The following is a 17,611-nucleotide window of genomic DNA, read 5'->3' on the forward strand; positions in this document are numbered from 1 at the left end:
GAGAGACAGAGAGAGAAAGAGAACCCAGAGGGAAGGGCTGGGGTCCCGGACCCTGACGCTTCCTGGTTTGGGCATCAAATGTTAGAACATGTTAGATCCAGATTGACGAGGGCACATGAAAATGAAAGACAAGAGACCTATCTCAGGAGCAGATTTTTTTTATTCAGAACAATGAAGGTGGCCACTGTTTCTCCATGGGATTTATAATTGGACCCACCTGGGCACAGTTGGTGGGGTGCTTATAAGGGTTGGGGCAATTGGGAAAGGGGGAGGTGGGTAGGGTTAGTGCCCTTGACATGATTTGGAGGTTTTGAGATGTTAATGGTTGTTTGTTTTCCCAGATAACACAGTCTCTGGGTTGGGGATTTTACTCAGCTACTGGGTTAGATATTAACTTGGGTGTGAAGTTTGCCTAGGATTTATCTGACCCAGTATGAGGCCTTTTGGAAGTTAGCTGAGGGCCCGTTTAAATCCAGGCATTTTCCTTCAATTACCAACTCATTTGTCTCCAGATTCTGCTTTGGGCTTTGGTCCTCTGTGGATGATCTTTTATTTTTATTTTTATTTTATTGTCTTTTTGAGACAGGTCTCCTTAGGTGCCTACCCAAGAACCAAGACCAGCGCTCTCCTAGTATATCCCCACTTGCTCCCATCTGTCGATGGAAGTGCACATGGCTTTCGGCTAAATGGGTCTCTATATCACCTAGTGGGTTTTCTTGGGCACTTTGGCAGTGTTGAAGGGCTGTGGTATGTTCTGAGATAAGATTTGGGATGAGTGTTCTGCTGTAAGACAAAGGACCTGGCTATTTCCCTGTTGATCCCCAGCCTATTACTGCCAGCAGAGAACACAGACTGTGAAGAGAAGCACAAATTTGAGCCTCGATATCTGGACCCAGTGCATCTCAACTAGCATGTAGTGAGGCAGCAAAGTCAACCCCAACCAGTGTGCCTGAGGAACATGGGGCTCTATCTGTGTTGGGGACACAGGGACTCAGATGAGTACAGTGTCCTGCCTTTGGACCAACATCATCATGTGGCTCTTAAGACTTACAGATAGTGTCCATAGTACTCCATTGCAACTTTTAAACTCTATCTGCTTAATTACTTAATGAGCTGGATGGGGGCAGTGTCCCACCTACACTTTTCTGTGTATACCCCCTGCCATGCTCAGGAGGCACACTTAAGTGGTTGAAATAGAGTTTTATACCAAGTATGTGCTCATGTCCATTTTCTACTGCCATGAGATCCAGCTTTCAAGGTCCCTGTGTCCATGCATAATCCAATCTGGCTGGCAGAGCTGCATGTTGACATCTTGTTTACCTATATTGTTGAATATCAAAGTGTTATCCAAGGACACCTTCCTTCTTTTGCTATGTTTCAGCATTTGATCGTGCACTGTGGGCAGCTCCATGTCCCATCTGTGGGCACTGACATCTCGCCTGTCTACTCAGCCTAAGGTCTTCAGCAGCTCAGAGAATACTGGACTGCTTAGATTCTTACATGGGTCTTACTAATCGGAAGTAGCATACATGTGCTATAAAATATTAATCATTTTTAAAAGAAAAATTAACTCAAGCTAAACAATCAAGAGTTAATTTGAGTGCCTGAAGTCTCGTTTCATCTTTTCCTGGAGCAGATGGACTGATGAAATACATTCCCAGGAAAAGTCTGACTTTAGAAATAAAATTTAATAACATTTCGTTTTAGTAAGCTTAATAATAAACATATGATAGTAAGCTTTATCTTGCATCAATCTTTTTCCCACTGCCTCGCGCAGTGCATATTACAATGACATTCTCTGGGTTGGCCCCACTTCCTTGTACTTCCATTTTAGCAAGTACTTTTAGAAACTACTACCATAAAAATCTTTCCTTACCTGACAATATTTCCATTATTCTTTAATCTTGTTTTTTAAAAATTGCATTTATTCATTTGTTTATGTGGCTGGGTGAGCACATGCCACCACGTGCTTGTGAGGGTGAAAGGACAACTTGAAGGAGGCTTTTCTCTGTTTCCACCATGTTTCCAACCGGATCCAGCAAGGATCACCTAACTTGGCCTCAACCACATTTACCTAGTGAGCCAACTTGCAAGCCTTAACATTTCTTTAGCAAAATTATATTTTTATCTCAATAACATTTTATAACCCCCCTTTTTTGACTTTGGAGATTCCTTTCTGTTTTATTTCTCTGAAAACTTTCATATTATTAATAAAATAACAATATTCCAATGTAACCAGAGGAACCGGTATCTGAAACAAAGGCAAAATATATTAACTCTCCTGGCGACATTACAATTATTTCTTTGACTAAAGTGTAACTCTGCCATTGTTTTGTGATTTTAGAATATTTTCTTCAGGTTACTTCCTGCCCCTGTGCATAAGCATGCTAAATCACAGATAAGTCATTGTAATCTTTCAACTCTAGATTCTAGGAGTGGAAGAATATATCAGGGCTCCCACTTCTCTCCCTCTCTCATTTGATGAGAGCAATTATCCTTGAGGACAAGACTTCCTCTCCATCAGGAGCAAAGTATCTTCTGAAAACCAGTCCATCCTCTCAAGTAGTACGAACTTTTCTACCATCTTGCAGAGCAAGAACTAAGGCAATGATCGAACAGACATCACCGGAGGAAGGCCATGAAAATTATGATTTTTGAAAAAGAAGAACACAAGTTAAAGAAAGTAGTACTAAGAGTCAATGTCAAAACGTAAGTTGAAATCACCCTAAAATGTAAAAATACACACACACACACACACACACACACACACACACACACACCATCTTAATAAAAAATGTAAAAATGAAATGGCCACAGATTTTTGTTAGTTATTTTGAGGAATTCTAGGGGTTCATTGAGTTTGCTCTGTACCATGTTTCCCTCAGAATAAGAAACAGCTAAATGGATATATTTACAATGACCATGCACAATACAACTACATTAAATCAGAGAAATTTTCGGTGAAAACAAAGTTGAATGTTTACACCTTTATAACTTGGAGATGGAAAAAAGGCCTAGTGAAAGCCAAAAGGGATCCATAGATTAAGTTTGTTATTCAATTCTGTGTTAATAACTTTCTGTGTTTAATAGACAAAGATCAACAGCAGAAGGTGGCTTGCCAAGGTAGTCTTGATTTTCTAACAGCATTAACTAGCCTGTTAAGAAACAACGCAGAATTTTCCTCCTTTCTTTGTGTAACTTTTCTGATTTTATCATACTAAAATTTTTCTTAACTCAAACTTTCGGCTCAGGAGGACATGCTCTCTCATATCCTATGTTTATGGGCCTTGTTGTAGGGGTTTTAATAATTCCAATCAGTGGGTTTCTGACCTGGGTTTGGTCTGTGCTCTAGACTGGTTGTCAATAGGATTTTGAGCAGATAGCTCATCTGTATGTCTTCTTGCTTCCTCATAGGTACTATTTCTCCCCAGAGGGAAGACACAGGTCTGAATATTCCCCTAAAGTGAAGGGGTCTTCAGACAACTAGTCCCCCTGGTATTTCTGAGGGTCTATGACTGTAAAAGAGGTGGGGTAAACTGAGGTCCAGGCATGTCCTGTGTGGGGAATGCTTAGGCACAGGAGTTGGCTGATGGTTTGAAGCTCCACTCCTTGCCTGCCTCACACAATTCGGTTCCACTTTTATACTACCTTGAGGTAAGTAAGCTATTACAGCAACGGCTCAGGGCTCCACAGGGTGGAAAAATATTTCATCTTTTGACTTCTTTGTCCATTGATTTCCATTTGGGAAGCAGGATTTGAAAAGAAATAGAAGTTGGTCTAGGATGTTAGAGGTGTTCCATCTTTTCTTCCTTTTCATAGTTCCCAATCCTGGTCTACCAGGGCCATGAAAGTGTCAATCATTTCAGACATTACCTTGATTCCTATAAATTAGGCCCAAATTCAGGACAGTGTGTGGCTTAAGCTTCCTTCATTTCACTACTTCTTCAAGCTTCCCCAACAGCCAACTTATACTGGGACCAAATGTTGTTACATTAAAATATTAACCTCTTTCTCTTTATGTTCTCAAGATCAAACTCCAGATCTTGAGGCTGTATTGTAGTAACAATCTAAAGAAACTGAAAGTGAATTTCTCATGATCCAAAGGAGAGAGACAAGCAATGAATGGTGTCTGGAAGGGAAAGGTGTTCCTTTGCCCCATAGTGGAGTACTTAAGAAAGCATAATGGTTTGGGGCGTTCCCAAAATCTGTCATAATGCAGAGCTCCTGGCTAATGTCAGTGTAGTGCACAGGAGGGTTAGAAACACACTGCTGAATGCCCATGGAGGACAGAAGATTGTGTCAGATCCCTTGGAAGTAGAATTACATACAGTTGTTGGCTGCCATGTGGGTCCTGGGATTTGAACCTGAGGTTTCTGTAAGAGCAGCCAGTGTTCTTAACCACTGAGCCATCCCCCCAGCCCTTATACTACTGAGTTTTGGAAGAGTGAAAAGACTAGGCATTAGAAAAAGTACAATCATTGTGATAAATGTTGCTGAGAAAATTGGGCCAACATATGTAGAAAAATTAAAAGGATTCCTAACTAACACTATAACAGTCAACTCAGAACAAATGAAACATTTAAATTTAAGATCTGATATAAAGCAATTTTTATTAGCTAGGCCAAATTTCTGTTCTTGGGGTTCCTGACAGAGCAGGTTTGGTACCCATCCTAGAAAGCAATTGGAAAGGACAAATGATGGTAAAGGCAGGAAGGACTTATCCTGGGATGACAAAGGACAATCTGTCTTTCCCTTAGTAATCTCAGGATTTCATAGGAATAAAGGCAAGGGTTTGCAGTCTGCATAACAGGTGACCATGGTCAGGTCATCCTCTGGCTGATCATTATCACAAGATGAGTCCTTAGCAACAATTAGAAAGATGCTGCTACCTAGTATAATAGTTGGAACCGATCTGTCCATTACTCCAACCTGATCTTAGAATGCAATGTCACTAAAGGATAGAGTGAGTCATGTGAACAAGTCAGAAAGAAAAGAGTCAGTTAGTACAGTGATCAAGCTCTCCTTCAAGTTGATGGGATATTTTTAGCTGTTGCTAGCAGCTCTTCATGGTGTCTAATCTTTTCTGGCTAGCTCAAGCCTTTATGGGAAAGCATTTACCAAAACAGAAGAAAGGATTATGTTGCTTCATAAAAGGCTGTCTCATGGATGTAGAGTGACAGATAGGATAACAGAGAGGGATGCCAATCCTTGTTTGGGAATTCCAGTTTCCCACAGAAGAAGTAAAAAACTTTTTACTGAAGGTGGTGAAACAAGTTGTGAGGCTGATGGGAACACAAGTTCAGGGTTTTTTGTTGTTGTTGGGGTTTTTTTTGTTGCTGTTGTTGTTTTTTAAGAAAAATCACTCTGGCAGCACAGAATGTCTTTGGGCAGGAAAAAAGCCAACTGTAGTTACTACTACTGTGGAGTTAGTAAACCAAACATTTGCAGTGGAAATTATTTCCAGCACTGTGGGAAAATCTGAAAGATGAATCTGACCATTCCTGAGAAATGGTATTGAAAATAGTCAACAAAGTTATGACATCTTGGAAGAAGCCAGTGTTAATCATAAACTTGAACAACCTATTGGCAGTGAGAAAATATTATGACTTCCTCCTCTCTTCTCCAATAAAAGCCTGGACACACTGTGAATTCCCATCTGGGTGCCATGGCTTTCCTGGCTTTCTGGGCCTGGGCACTGGTTGGCTGCCTAGCTGCTGCTGCTTTAGCACAAGATTCTAACCTCTCAACTCTGTATCCCCCTCTCTGGGATGAGAGTCCTGAACAGTTCAGTGACTACAGGGTGGAGAATGGAAAATATATCATTGACCCTTGGGTATTCACTGACAGAATGGGGATGTATAGAATCTTGTTGAACCAGACAGCCAAATACTTTGCAAAGTTTGCTCCAGAAAATGAACAAAATATTTTGTGGGGTTTGCCTCTGCAGCATGGGTGGCAATACAGGTCAGGTAAGAAAAGACCCTTAATCTTATGATCTACCAATTTAACCTGGAAGGCTTTGGAAAATGAGATTTTTTTATAGCCTATGCACTGGGGGAGGGGGGGATGGAGGAATGGATTCCTTTCCTTTGCTTTTCCTCCTCCTAATCACTATTTTTCTGTTTCTACTGGACCTTTCCACAAGTCCTTCCCTTATGGATTGACTCCTTCTACCAGACACATCCACATTCCTTCCTATGTACCAAGCTGAACAGATCAGGGATATATATCAGAGGCAGGAGGTGATGGCAAATCAAACTGAGCTTCTTTTGAGTGTTCATTCTAATTACCCGATCACAGCCACAAAATTATAAATGAGCTGCATTGGTAATGGTGGTCTGTGCAAACAGTTGCTTTGTTTTGGAAAGAAATTCTTTCTACTATATGACCTAATATGTAGAAGCTTTGCTTGGGGACAAAGTGTTTGTGAATCAAAAGATATTTCCTTCTGGTAACATATGAAAGATTAGTGCCTGTAGCTCAACCTATGCTACTAATCCATCAAGGGGGTGGGGAGAGGAGAGAAGTATTTTATTTTTGAAAGAAAAAAATCATATTTTCCTTATGTTTATATAATATATAATCACCATGTAAAATTTTTTGGTTTTTTTTCTTGTACAGCAATCTTATGGTATATTTTTATACTCACCTTATGGCGGTGGAAACAGACACAAAATTGTGTTGTATAGAAAATGACAAACAAGTAATTATAGAACAAAGTGTTATTTTAACTCTAGACCACAGTTTCCATAGTTCTGATCAGGAGAAGGAGAAGGCAGTAAAATGTGAATATTGATATAAGCAAAACTACGTATGACCTACAAATAAAAACTAAAAGTTAGATGTGTTTGAAGACAAGAAACTGCTGAAAGATGGAAAGTAAAATGTAAATTGTGATTGGAATTACAACACTAGTAATTCAGCAAAAATATTTGTGCAACTATATATTAAATGTATGTAACTAACTGACAATTACAAGCAGTTAAAACGTGCATAATAAATAAATACATCTGTGTACTCTCTGTCCTCTAGGCAGATTAGCTGATCCCACCAGAAGGACAGACTGTGGCTATTACCCTGGAGACACTCTATGCATCTCTGTAGACAGCTGGTGGGCTGGTAAGTTCACTTAAAGAGTAAAAATATCGCCCTTATATCACAGAATACGCTTAACCTAACTCTTAAAGATAGAAAACTAAAACTGTGCCATTCCTTTGTAATGACAAATACACTGCATCATATACAGTGGCCTCAATATCATATTTTGGATTGGACAATCACATGGAATACAATTTATACTGACATATTTAGATTTTCACAGAAAGTCTGTGCCAGGGAACTGAAGGATCATGGTCTCTAGGGACCAGCATTGGCAATGAAACGGTAGGTTCTCAAAACGGCACAGAATCTTTGAATGAGAAGTGACACCAAGAAAATAATTCATTTCCATTTTGTTCAGACCAAAGGTGCTGAACACTGAAACTCATGTCCATGTCAGAGTAATATTTCACTTCATTTGTGTCAGTATAGAATCTAAAATTTTAGTTCTGTATGCAATGCCAAAAGAAAGTAGAAAGAGTTTTGTAATTTGTTATGTTTTGGTCACGAAATTAATTTGCAAAGAAATTTCTTGGAAAAATTTGGAATGATTGAAAATAATATCACATTAAATTACATCTTCTTGGGGCTGGAGAGATGGCTCAGCAGTCAAGACCCTGGCTGTTCTTGCAGAAGGCCCCAGTGTGATTCTCAGCCACCCACATGGCACCTGACAATAGCCTGTAACTCCAGTTCCAGGGGAATTTGATGTCCTCTTCTGAACTCTTTGGACATTGCAGGACACGGGTGCACTTACACACATCCAGAGAATGCACTCATACATATAAAATACAAAATATTAAATAAAATATTTTAAATTTCACCATCTAATGACTCATAATTAGTATGTTTTCATCCTACTAATTTGAGTCATTCTCTTGAAAACTCATAAACAGAATTTTCAATGGCTCTAGAATTACAAGTTTGTTTGGCTTAGCCTTGTTGAGTGTCAAGAATCAGTTTAAGCCTGATAAGTAAATAAATTGAACTGTTTAAACCAGCCGAACTGGATTGCCTGCACCTGGAAAGCTTAAAAACAGGTGTATTTGATTGCCATAAATGAAGGACTTATTGATATTTTGTACAAAAATTATACTAAAAGAGTTTTGCAAACATTTTTCAAAGCTACATTTATGTTTGTGTATTTTAAAAGAAAATAAACCCACATGGCAATGTCATTGAAGACGTCTCTGTCATTCTATGAACAGTTTGATAGTTTTTCTTTCATTATTTTCTTAATCCTTTAAAATAGGATTTTTTCCAACTCATTAAAATAGCTTTTTCTTTATAAATTTCCTTGTGAATAAGTTAATTTATTGTGTATTTATTCTTAATTTTAGTGTTATTTAAAATATGTGGATTTTTGTTCAATATTTTTAGTTGCTGATCTTTATCATGTTTTTGAATCTGTAAAATTTCCTTAAGGACTTTTAGCTCCTTAAAATGTGTTCTTGGGGGCTGGAGAGATGGCTCAGTGGTTAAGAGCACTGACTGCTCTTGCAGAGGACCTGGGTTCGATTCCCAGCACCCACATGGCGGCTACACACCATCCTTAAATCCAGTTCCAGAGGAATCTGAAGCCCTCTTCTGATCTCTGTGGCATTGCATGACACGGGTGCACTCACATACATGCAGGCAATACGCTCATACATATAAAATAAAAATAATAAATAAAATATTTTTTAAATGTGTTCTTGGAATCATCACTGCTTGTATTAATAAGCCTTTTGTGTTCTAACAGACATAAATTATTATCTGAGTGTGCCTCCCTTCCTTGCTGCGATTGATTCTGGCATACTGAACATATCATCAACCCAAATCAAGATTTTGCCACCACCTGAGGATGAGGCGAAGTTTTGTTATGATGTTTCTGGCTGTCAGTCATTTGTCCCTGAAATAATGGATGGATGGAGAGCCTTTTTTCAGGTTCCTTCTTTATGTTTTATAGTTCATACTCTTAAGATAAGACAAGGAAATTCTTTTCATTGTCTAATACTCTTATGAAAAGTTGCTTAATGAATTGCATACTATTTTCCTTAATATGAAAATGTATACATCAGATACTTTAACCATATGTGTTGTAAATATATAGTATATGCCATCAAAACCCCAAATCTCCATAAGACATTACAAAAAAGTTTCTGTTCTCACTTCAAGTAAGTTATACTACAAATGGTAAGCATACAAATATTTTGACATATGGGATATAGGCATGAATGCTAAATTGGAACATCAGAGCAGCTGTGAAATATTTAAGAAATGTGATTATTGAACTGATTTTAGACCAGTAGTCTGCCAAATTACTGAAACTGAATTAATAAATGCTCACATATGAATAAACTAAACAACCATATATTGTTGTGAATTAACCATTCAGTGATCAACATAAAATATATTAATCAAACATAGGGCTAAATTTTAGTAATTTGCAGATAGATAAATTTACTAGTTCTTTAAAAGGTTAGTTCAGTGTCTTAGATATACTTAAATTTAACTTTTAAAGTTTTTCCTTTTACACTCAATATACTTGGAGAATTTTAATAATAGCGATGGGAAAAATAATAATACTCCTGACTATATAAATATGTAGTCTCTAGACAAAGATCTTTTTTGCTGAATGAATATCATTCACTGAAATGTATAAGATATTGTCCCCTTTTCTGCATCTCAGACACTAGGGTCCAGCATAGATTCATTCTTAGAACAATGCTCTCATTTCCTGTAGACTAGTGCTCCTACATCCCTGAACCAGGTCGTAATTGAGGAACAGTTGCTCACATTGTGCTTTCTCCTCTGCTTCAGTACATGCAGTCACCATCCAGTGACTTTGAGGGGCTCTTGAAGTACTTGTGGGATGCTCATACCTCATCCCTGGACTATCCTGTCAGTGTCTTTGTAGACAGGTAAGAATGGGTCCAACTCTTCTCTCTCAAACATGCTATATCATTTTTTATTTTACTTAAAAGCTTTTTATTGTAGAAGAATAATGATTTTCAATCTTAGTAATAAATACCAAATTCAATCATTGATAAATATGGTAATGAGGTGTAAATATTTAGCATGACCAAATTTAAATACATTTTATGGAAGTTGAGTAAAACATCTAAGAATAAGGAGCTGGGAAATACCTCAGTCCTTATGGCACTGGCTATGCAACCATGAAACCCGGAGGTAGATCCCCAGAACCCATGTATGAAAGCCAAACCTTCAGGTACATGTTTGTTTTTCCTGTCCTGGGAAGATGAAGGCACTTGGAGCCCTGGGACTCACTGGCCACCCAGGCTCACCTTCATGGTGGGTTGTAGCCCAGTGAGAAGTTGTCACAAAACAATGGTGAATGCTATCTGTGGAAAACACATGAAGATGTCCTGGCATTCACATGTTTGTACTCCTCCCATGAACCCATGTAAACCCACATACACAAAATCAAGTCGAAGAAAAGGAGATTAAATTACTTTGTGGGTGTGGTGGTGGTGGTCAGTCGCAATATTTTTATAGATTACATTTTCCCATTTAAAGATTTTCAAGACTTGCATCAAAAAGAAAATCAATAGAAGAATATATCTTTAAACACAGGAATCAGGAATATTTCAAATATTTAAAATTTACAGATTACAGTTTACCTTTTTAATCATAATTCCTATGCTTTATGGTTTCATATATCTAAATTCTTCATTTATTCCTATGATACGGTGGAGTCTTGCTTAATAATAAAATATTTGGCCAGATTTCTTTTGGAAAAAGTTCTTTAAATCAAACATCATGAAGTTGTTGGTAAGTATACTTAATATATGATTATTTTGATCACAAATAAATAAAACAAGAAAATTTCATTTGGTAGTTGTTATCAGGATTCCATTTTTAGAAATTATAAAATAAATTGTGTTTGATTACCTATTTTCTGAACTGCTCTGTTTGTCTCTTCTAAATTTAATCTTTAAAAAGCTACTGTGTATTAAGTAAAATCATATTTGAGTTAACTTTAATATTCAGAATAGTAACAGGCACCACTAAATATGTCAGTGTAACATAACTCCAACTTCGTTCCATTTATTGCTAATGACTCTGGGTCTTGACTGTTCAGTTTGGTTCTTTACATCTTACAGCTGGTGGATGGAAGGTCTAGTGTTCAAATTCCTGCTGACTCTCCAGGTCATTCTCTGCAGGCTGTGCTGCCTCTATTGCATGGGGCTTAAGAAATTGATTTCAAAAATCACCAGTTAGGGTTTTCTCATATTTGTAAATTATATTGAAGCCATAAATATGCTTGAGGTTTTGCAATGTTTAATGTAATAGAAATGAATGGAGTAGAAATAACCTATGGGCTCACTTCTCTTTTTTGTTTTTAATGTGTGTGCATGTGTATATTTCCTGTATGTAAGTGCACCTGTGTCATGCAATGCCAGCGGAGGACAGAAGAGGGAGTCAGATTCCCTGGAATTGGAGTTACAAACAGTTGTTGGCTGCCATAGTGGGTTCTGCGGTTACAAACCTGGGTCTTCTGCAAGAACAATCAGTGTTCTTAACTGCTGAGCCATCTCTCTAGCCCCAGGCTTACTTCTTTTAACAAAAAAACCCTCCAATCTTTAGGACAGATAAGCCACTGCTGTAAACACTTAACTGAACAAAATACCCTATGTTATATGTATTCCCACAGTCAAGTAGGTGGCAGCAGGTAAGTGTAAGCAAGGCCTCTCTGCCCTCTGGTAATTGCAGGGCCTCCTGCGGCAGAAGGGTGTACAATTCCAGGCTTCGGCCAGCTGATTCTGCTGCTTTTACTTACAGAACAACACTGAGCCCCTTAGTTCTCCATATCTTTTTATTTAAATTATTTATTTCAATTTTATATAGTCTTTACATTTTAAAATCCATTTATTGATTGATAGTGTGTTTGTGTGTTTGAGAGTGCATGAGCATGGGTGTGCATTTGTGGTGATTAGAGGGCAACTTGTGTGAACTGATTTTCTATTTTCACCATATGGGGTCCAGGGACAAACTCAAGTTGACAGTCTTGGGGAAAGCATCTTTCTTTTCCCCTCCAAAACCATCTTGTAGGCCCTCATTATTTAATTACTTTATTTACTTATCTATTTATTTATTATTTGCTTGCTTGCTTGCTTGCTTTTTGTGTCTTTGCCACTTTGATTTTGGAGACAGGGTTTCCCTGTAGCTCTAGCTGCTCTGGAACTCACTATGTAGACCAGACTGGCCTAGCACCTCTGCCTCTCAAGAGCTGGAATTAAAGATGTGTGCAACCAGGTCTGGCTCCTTATTTTATTTTTAATGGAATTATGGTGTGAGTTCTTATTATATTTAATCCTTAGATGATTTCATATGCTATTGTTATTATTATTTTGTTATTTTCATTTTCTATGTGTATGAGTGTACTGCCTGAATGTTTATAAGTGTACCCCTGTCATGCAATGTCTGCAGAGGACAGAAAAGGGTGTCAGATCCCCTGGAACTGGAATTAGTCACCATGTGGATGCAGGGAATTTAACCCGGGTCTTCTGCAATAGCAATCAGTACACTTAACCGCTGAGCCATCTCTCCAACCCCTCATATGCTATTTTTACTTTTTGGTTGTTAACCTTAAGCCTTTAATGTCTACACTGTCCCTCCAGCCCTCATATGCTATTTTTAACACAGAAATTGTTTTAGTTTTGTTTCCTGTTGTTATGATAAAATACTCTGAGAAAAGCAACTTAAAGGAAGAGGGGTTTAAGTGGCTCACAGTTCCAGGTCACAGCCTGTCATCGCAGGATGCCAAGGTTACAGGAACTTGAAGCAGCTAGTTATATTATTACATCCACTGTCAAAAGCAGAGAGCATTGCATTAACACGTGCATTCTTGTACTCAGCTCACGTCCTCCTTTTAATTCAGTCCATGGCCCAGCCCAAGAAATGGTGTCACCCACATTCAGGATTGTCTGCCAACTTTAATTAACTCGATTAAGAGAGCCCCTCAAAAGCGTATACATCGGCCAAACTAATCTAGACAAACTTTCATTAAGAGTCCCTAACCAGCTTTATTCTAGATTGAGTCAAATTGACCAAATTATCACATTAAAAATTTAAAACTTCAAATAGGTGTGGGGCAGGGGGCTGGAGAGATTGCTCAGTGGTTAAGAAAATTCATTGCTCTTGCTGAGGACATGAGCCTGGTTTCCAGTACCCACATGGCAGTTCCTAAACATCTGTAACTCCAGTTCCAAGGGATCTGATGCTCTCCTATGTTTTTGTAGGTACCAGGCAAGCACATGGTACACAAACATAGGTAGGCAAAGTACATACACAACTAAAACTAAAACTTAATTAATTTTTTAAAATATTTAAAAATCTTCAAAGGGTTTGACACCTTCCATTCCCTCAAAGATTAAGAAAACACAGCTCTATTCAAACTATCCATGTCAGAAACTTTGGTTTGTGTTTTTCCACAACGTATATGAGCGTATTGCCTGCGTGTACCCATGTCTTGCCATGTCACCAGAGGTCAGAAGAGGGCATCAGATTCCTCTGGACTGGAGTTACAGATGGTTGTTAGCAGTCATATGACTGCTGGGAATCCAACCCAGGTCCTCTGCAAAAGCAGCCAGTAATCTTTTTTTTTAATTATTCAGTTAATAATCATATGATTAGAAGCATTTCATTACAGCATTAACATATTCAATAACAATTTCCAGAGCAAAGATGCATCTCTTTCTTCAAAGTTGACTGTAAATGTTTAGGTTCACAGTTAAATTAATACAGTTCTACAATATTGTACTCAGTACAAACCCTATAAGACATAAAATTGAATGAGGTTTTAACCTTTAAAACAGATTTCCATTTCATTTTAAAATGTAAACTCATTTAAAATGCTACTAACATTTAGATATTTTTACATGCATCTTTAATTTCTATGTATCTGATTATAATGAGTCACAGTCGGTTACTTTCTGAGATCCTTGGCACCTGAACATGGATATAAAGTCATCAGATAGATTTCAATAGTAATGTTTTTCACATCTACTAATTAACATAAAGCAAAATTTTATGCTTCTTCCTCAAATATAACTTTTTTATTGATTTGTGTGTGTGTGTATTTCATACAGAACATCCCAAACAATCTTATTCATCACTATACCCTTGTAGCTACCAGCAAAAGGCACTCTCCCATAGTCCCCCCGCCCCCAACTAGAGCCCATATACTCTGTCATCTCTATTACTGTCCACTGTGTTGCCTGTGCTCCCAGCTGTTGCCCAGTGCTTGGCCATCTGCTGAATCTAACCAGTCAATCTAGAGCACCTTGTTTCAGGAAGATCAGCTGTTCCTCATCTAGCAGCAACCAGTTGTCAATATTCCTTTAGATAAGATTGGAATTTGCTGTTCATTTTCCCAGTTCTATGCTGGGTTACTGTCTGGGAGGCTCTTGGGCAACCCTGGCCAACAACTCAAAGGAAGGTGTCTCCTGTCTGGCATTGTTTCTTGTTATGTAGCCTTTAGCTATACACACGACTCTTAAAGAATTATATTCATCCCTTTAATCTTTGGTTATACTTTCCTTTTGGGTGTTTAAGACCATACAGTTGGCCCAGATAAACCAATTTATTTTCACTCTAAAGGCCATTTGAGGATCTGTTTCTCAGAGTTTACATGGGCTTTGGAGGAGCCCCTGGCTCCTTTTTTTAAAAACCAGTTCCATCTATGTGAAGATAAGTCAAAGGTCCTGCTTGATCATGGTCTGCTTCACTTGGAAGCAAGGAGGAAATGTTTCCTCTGTGTTGACCCTCTTTGCAGACTGAACACTGGTTCAAGTCCTTTTGGTGGGGTCTCCATGGCCTCCTTAATCAAGAGGACAGGTGACTCACCACAGTTACAGGACATTTCCCGAGATGCTTATAGTCCCCTGGAACTTGGTCGAACTAAGCGGGCAAGGAGCAAAACTGTCCTTTACGTCCATCCCTCTGACCAAATTAGTATAGCCCGCAAAGAATGGCTGTTAAACATCCAAGGTTAATTCCACCAGTGTGGTACTTTTAATTACTATGTGCTATGTAGATAAAGCTTGGGCAGAGACCAAACATTCTCAGATAAATCTTGCCTAAACATATATTATAATCCGTGAGCTAGCTGTATGTATAATTTGTCAGCTGGTTGTTCAATTAATATGGTTCCCTCTGTTTTTTAAAAACTAGCTAGGCATTATTAATCTCTCTCACTGTCTAACCCTTCCACCATGGTTTCCCCATTTAAAGTGCCCCCATTTTTCCCATTTCTCCCTTAATAATACCCTTCTCCTATGATCCCACCTCTCTTGAACTCCTTCTTTCCCTTTATCCTCAAGATTCCTTGTATAACCCTCCTCCCCCCTTAAAATACCCGATTTTTATCCATATGTCTCTTATTAATGCCTGTTTCCTACTGTACTTCTCTTTCAGATTCTTTCTTTTCATTTACCTCCCTGCTTCCTTTTCATTATCCTGGTTCCTGTAGTTTTGTCTGGATATATACTCACTTAAAAGGATTTGGTGCTAGGATCCACATATGAGGGAGAACACACATCATTTTTTGTTTTCTGAGTCTGTGTTACTTCACTCAGTATAACAATTTCTAGTTCCATCCATTTACCTGCAAATTTCATGATTTCATCTTTCTTTACTGCTGAGTAAAACTCCATCATATAACATTTTCATTACCCACTCATCAGTTGAGGGACACTTAGATTGCATCCATCTCTTAGCTATTGTGAAAGAGCAGTAACAAACATGGATGCACAATTGTCTCTGCAATAGGATGAGTTCTTTGGGTCTATGCCAAGGAGTGGTATAACTGGGTCAAACGGTAGGTTCATTTGTAGTTGGGTTTTTTTGTTTGTTTGTTTTATTTTTTGTCTTTTTGATACAGGGTCTCCTTGTAGTCCCAGGTGACCAGAACTCACTATGTAGACCATGCTGGCCTTGAACTCATTTGTGGTTTGTTAAGTTCTCCACACTGCTTTCCATAGGAGTTTAATAAGTTTGCAGCCCCAACAGTAGTGGATGAGTGTTCCCCTTTCCCCACATCCTCTCTAACATTTGATATCATTTGTTCTAAGGGGATTGTTTCCTTGTACTCTTCCTCTAATTGCTTGTTATTGGTATATAGAAAGGCTACAGAGTTTTGTAGGTTAATTATTTAACCTGCCACTTTACTGAATGTATTAATAATTTCTAGGAGTTTTCTGATGGAATTTTTGGCATCTCTTTGTGTTTAGTTCCTTAGGCCATCTTTTAATTGGGTTACTTCCTTTCTTGGTTCTTTGCTTTTTGAGTTCGTTATGTATTCTGGATGTTAAAGCTCTGTGAGACGTGTGGCAGATTTTGTGAAGATTTTCCGCCATTCTGTAGGTTTTCTCTTCACTTCTGTGGTTGCTTCTTTTGATGTACAGAAGCTTTTTCTGTTTAGTGAGGTCCCATTTGCTGATTCTTGACCTTGGTGAATATGGCTTTAATTATGTTGAGGTATGTTACCTCCACTCCAATTCCCTCTAGGACTTTGAACATAAATGCATGTTGAATTTTGCTTTTTCTGTTTAGTGAGGTCCCATTTGCTGATTCTTGACCTTGGTTCCTGAGCAATTGATGTTCGGTTTAGAAAATTCTTTCCTATGCCTATATCTTGTAAGTTATTACCAATGTTTTCTTCTAGCAGTTTCAGACTTTCAGGCTTCACATTGAGGTCTTTGATCCATTTGGAGTTGTGTGTGGTTCTTGCCTTTGAGTCCATTTATATGATTTACAGTGTTTATTGACTAATGTATATTGAACCATCCCTGCATCTCTGGAATAGAGCCGTCTTGATCATGGTGAATGATCTTTTTGATGTGTGTCTGTATGCGGTTTGCAAATGCCAGCAACATTTGCTGAACATGGTGTCTTTCCTCTAGTGACTATTCTCATACCCTTTGTCAAATATCAGGTGACTGAAATTGCATGTACTCATATTTCAGTCTTCAGTTTTGTTCCACTGATCTACGGTTCTATTTTTGTTCCAGTACCATGTTGTTTTTATGACTATAGCTCTGTGATACAGTTTAAAATCTGGTGTAGTAATCCCCCCAGCATTGCTCTTGGTGCTCTGTGTTGCTTTGGCTATCCAAGGTCTGTTGTGCTTCCATATGAATCTTAGGATGTTTTTTCCAATTCTGTGAAGAATGTCATGGGGATTTTGATTGGCATTGCATTGAATCTATATATGACTTTTGGTAGGATGATCATTTTCAAAATATTAATTCATCTAATCCATGAGCATGGGAGGCCCTTCCATCTTCTGATGTCTTTCTCAATCTCTTTCTGTAAAGATTTAAAATTTTCATTGTAGAGGTCTTTGGTGAGGTTTATTCTGAGATATTTGATTGATTGATTGATTGATTGATTGATTGATTGATTTGCAGCTATTGTGAAGGGGATTGTTTCCTTGTACTCTTCCTCTAATTGCTTGTTATTGGTATATAGAAAGGCTACAGAGTTTTTTAGGTTAATTTTGTAACCT

At 38.1% G+C, this 17,611-nt stretch overlaps 1 protein-coding gene across 1 annotated transcript in view; it reads left to right on the top strand.

Annotated features, from left to right (window-relative positions):
- The first annotated feature begins 5,665 nt into the window (after positions 1–5,665).
- LOC103751366 (protein LEG1 homolog) overlaps positions 5,666–17,611 on the top strand; it is a 17,094-nt gene continuing 5,148 nt past the window's right edge. The window contains exons 1-4 of the mRNA XM_008854759.2: positions 5,666–5,969; positions 7,033–7,119; positions 8,840–9,024; positions 9,901–10,001. Of these exons, the coding sequence (XP_008852981.1) occupies positions 5,666–5,969; positions 7,033–7,119; positions 8,840–9,024; positions 9,901–10,001 (677 nt within the window). The remainder of the gene's footprint in view (positions 5,970–7,032; positions 7,120–8,839; positions 9,025–9,900; positions 10,002–17,611) is intronic.

Source organism: Nannospalax galili, unplaced genomic scaffold (assembly GCF_000622305.1).
Source record: "Nannospalax galili isolate Female #2095 unplaced genomic scaffold, S.galili_v1.0 scaffold327, whole genome shotgun sequence".
NCBI lineage: Eukaryota > Metazoa > Chordata > Mammalia > Rodentia > Spalacidae > Nannospalax > Nannospalax galili.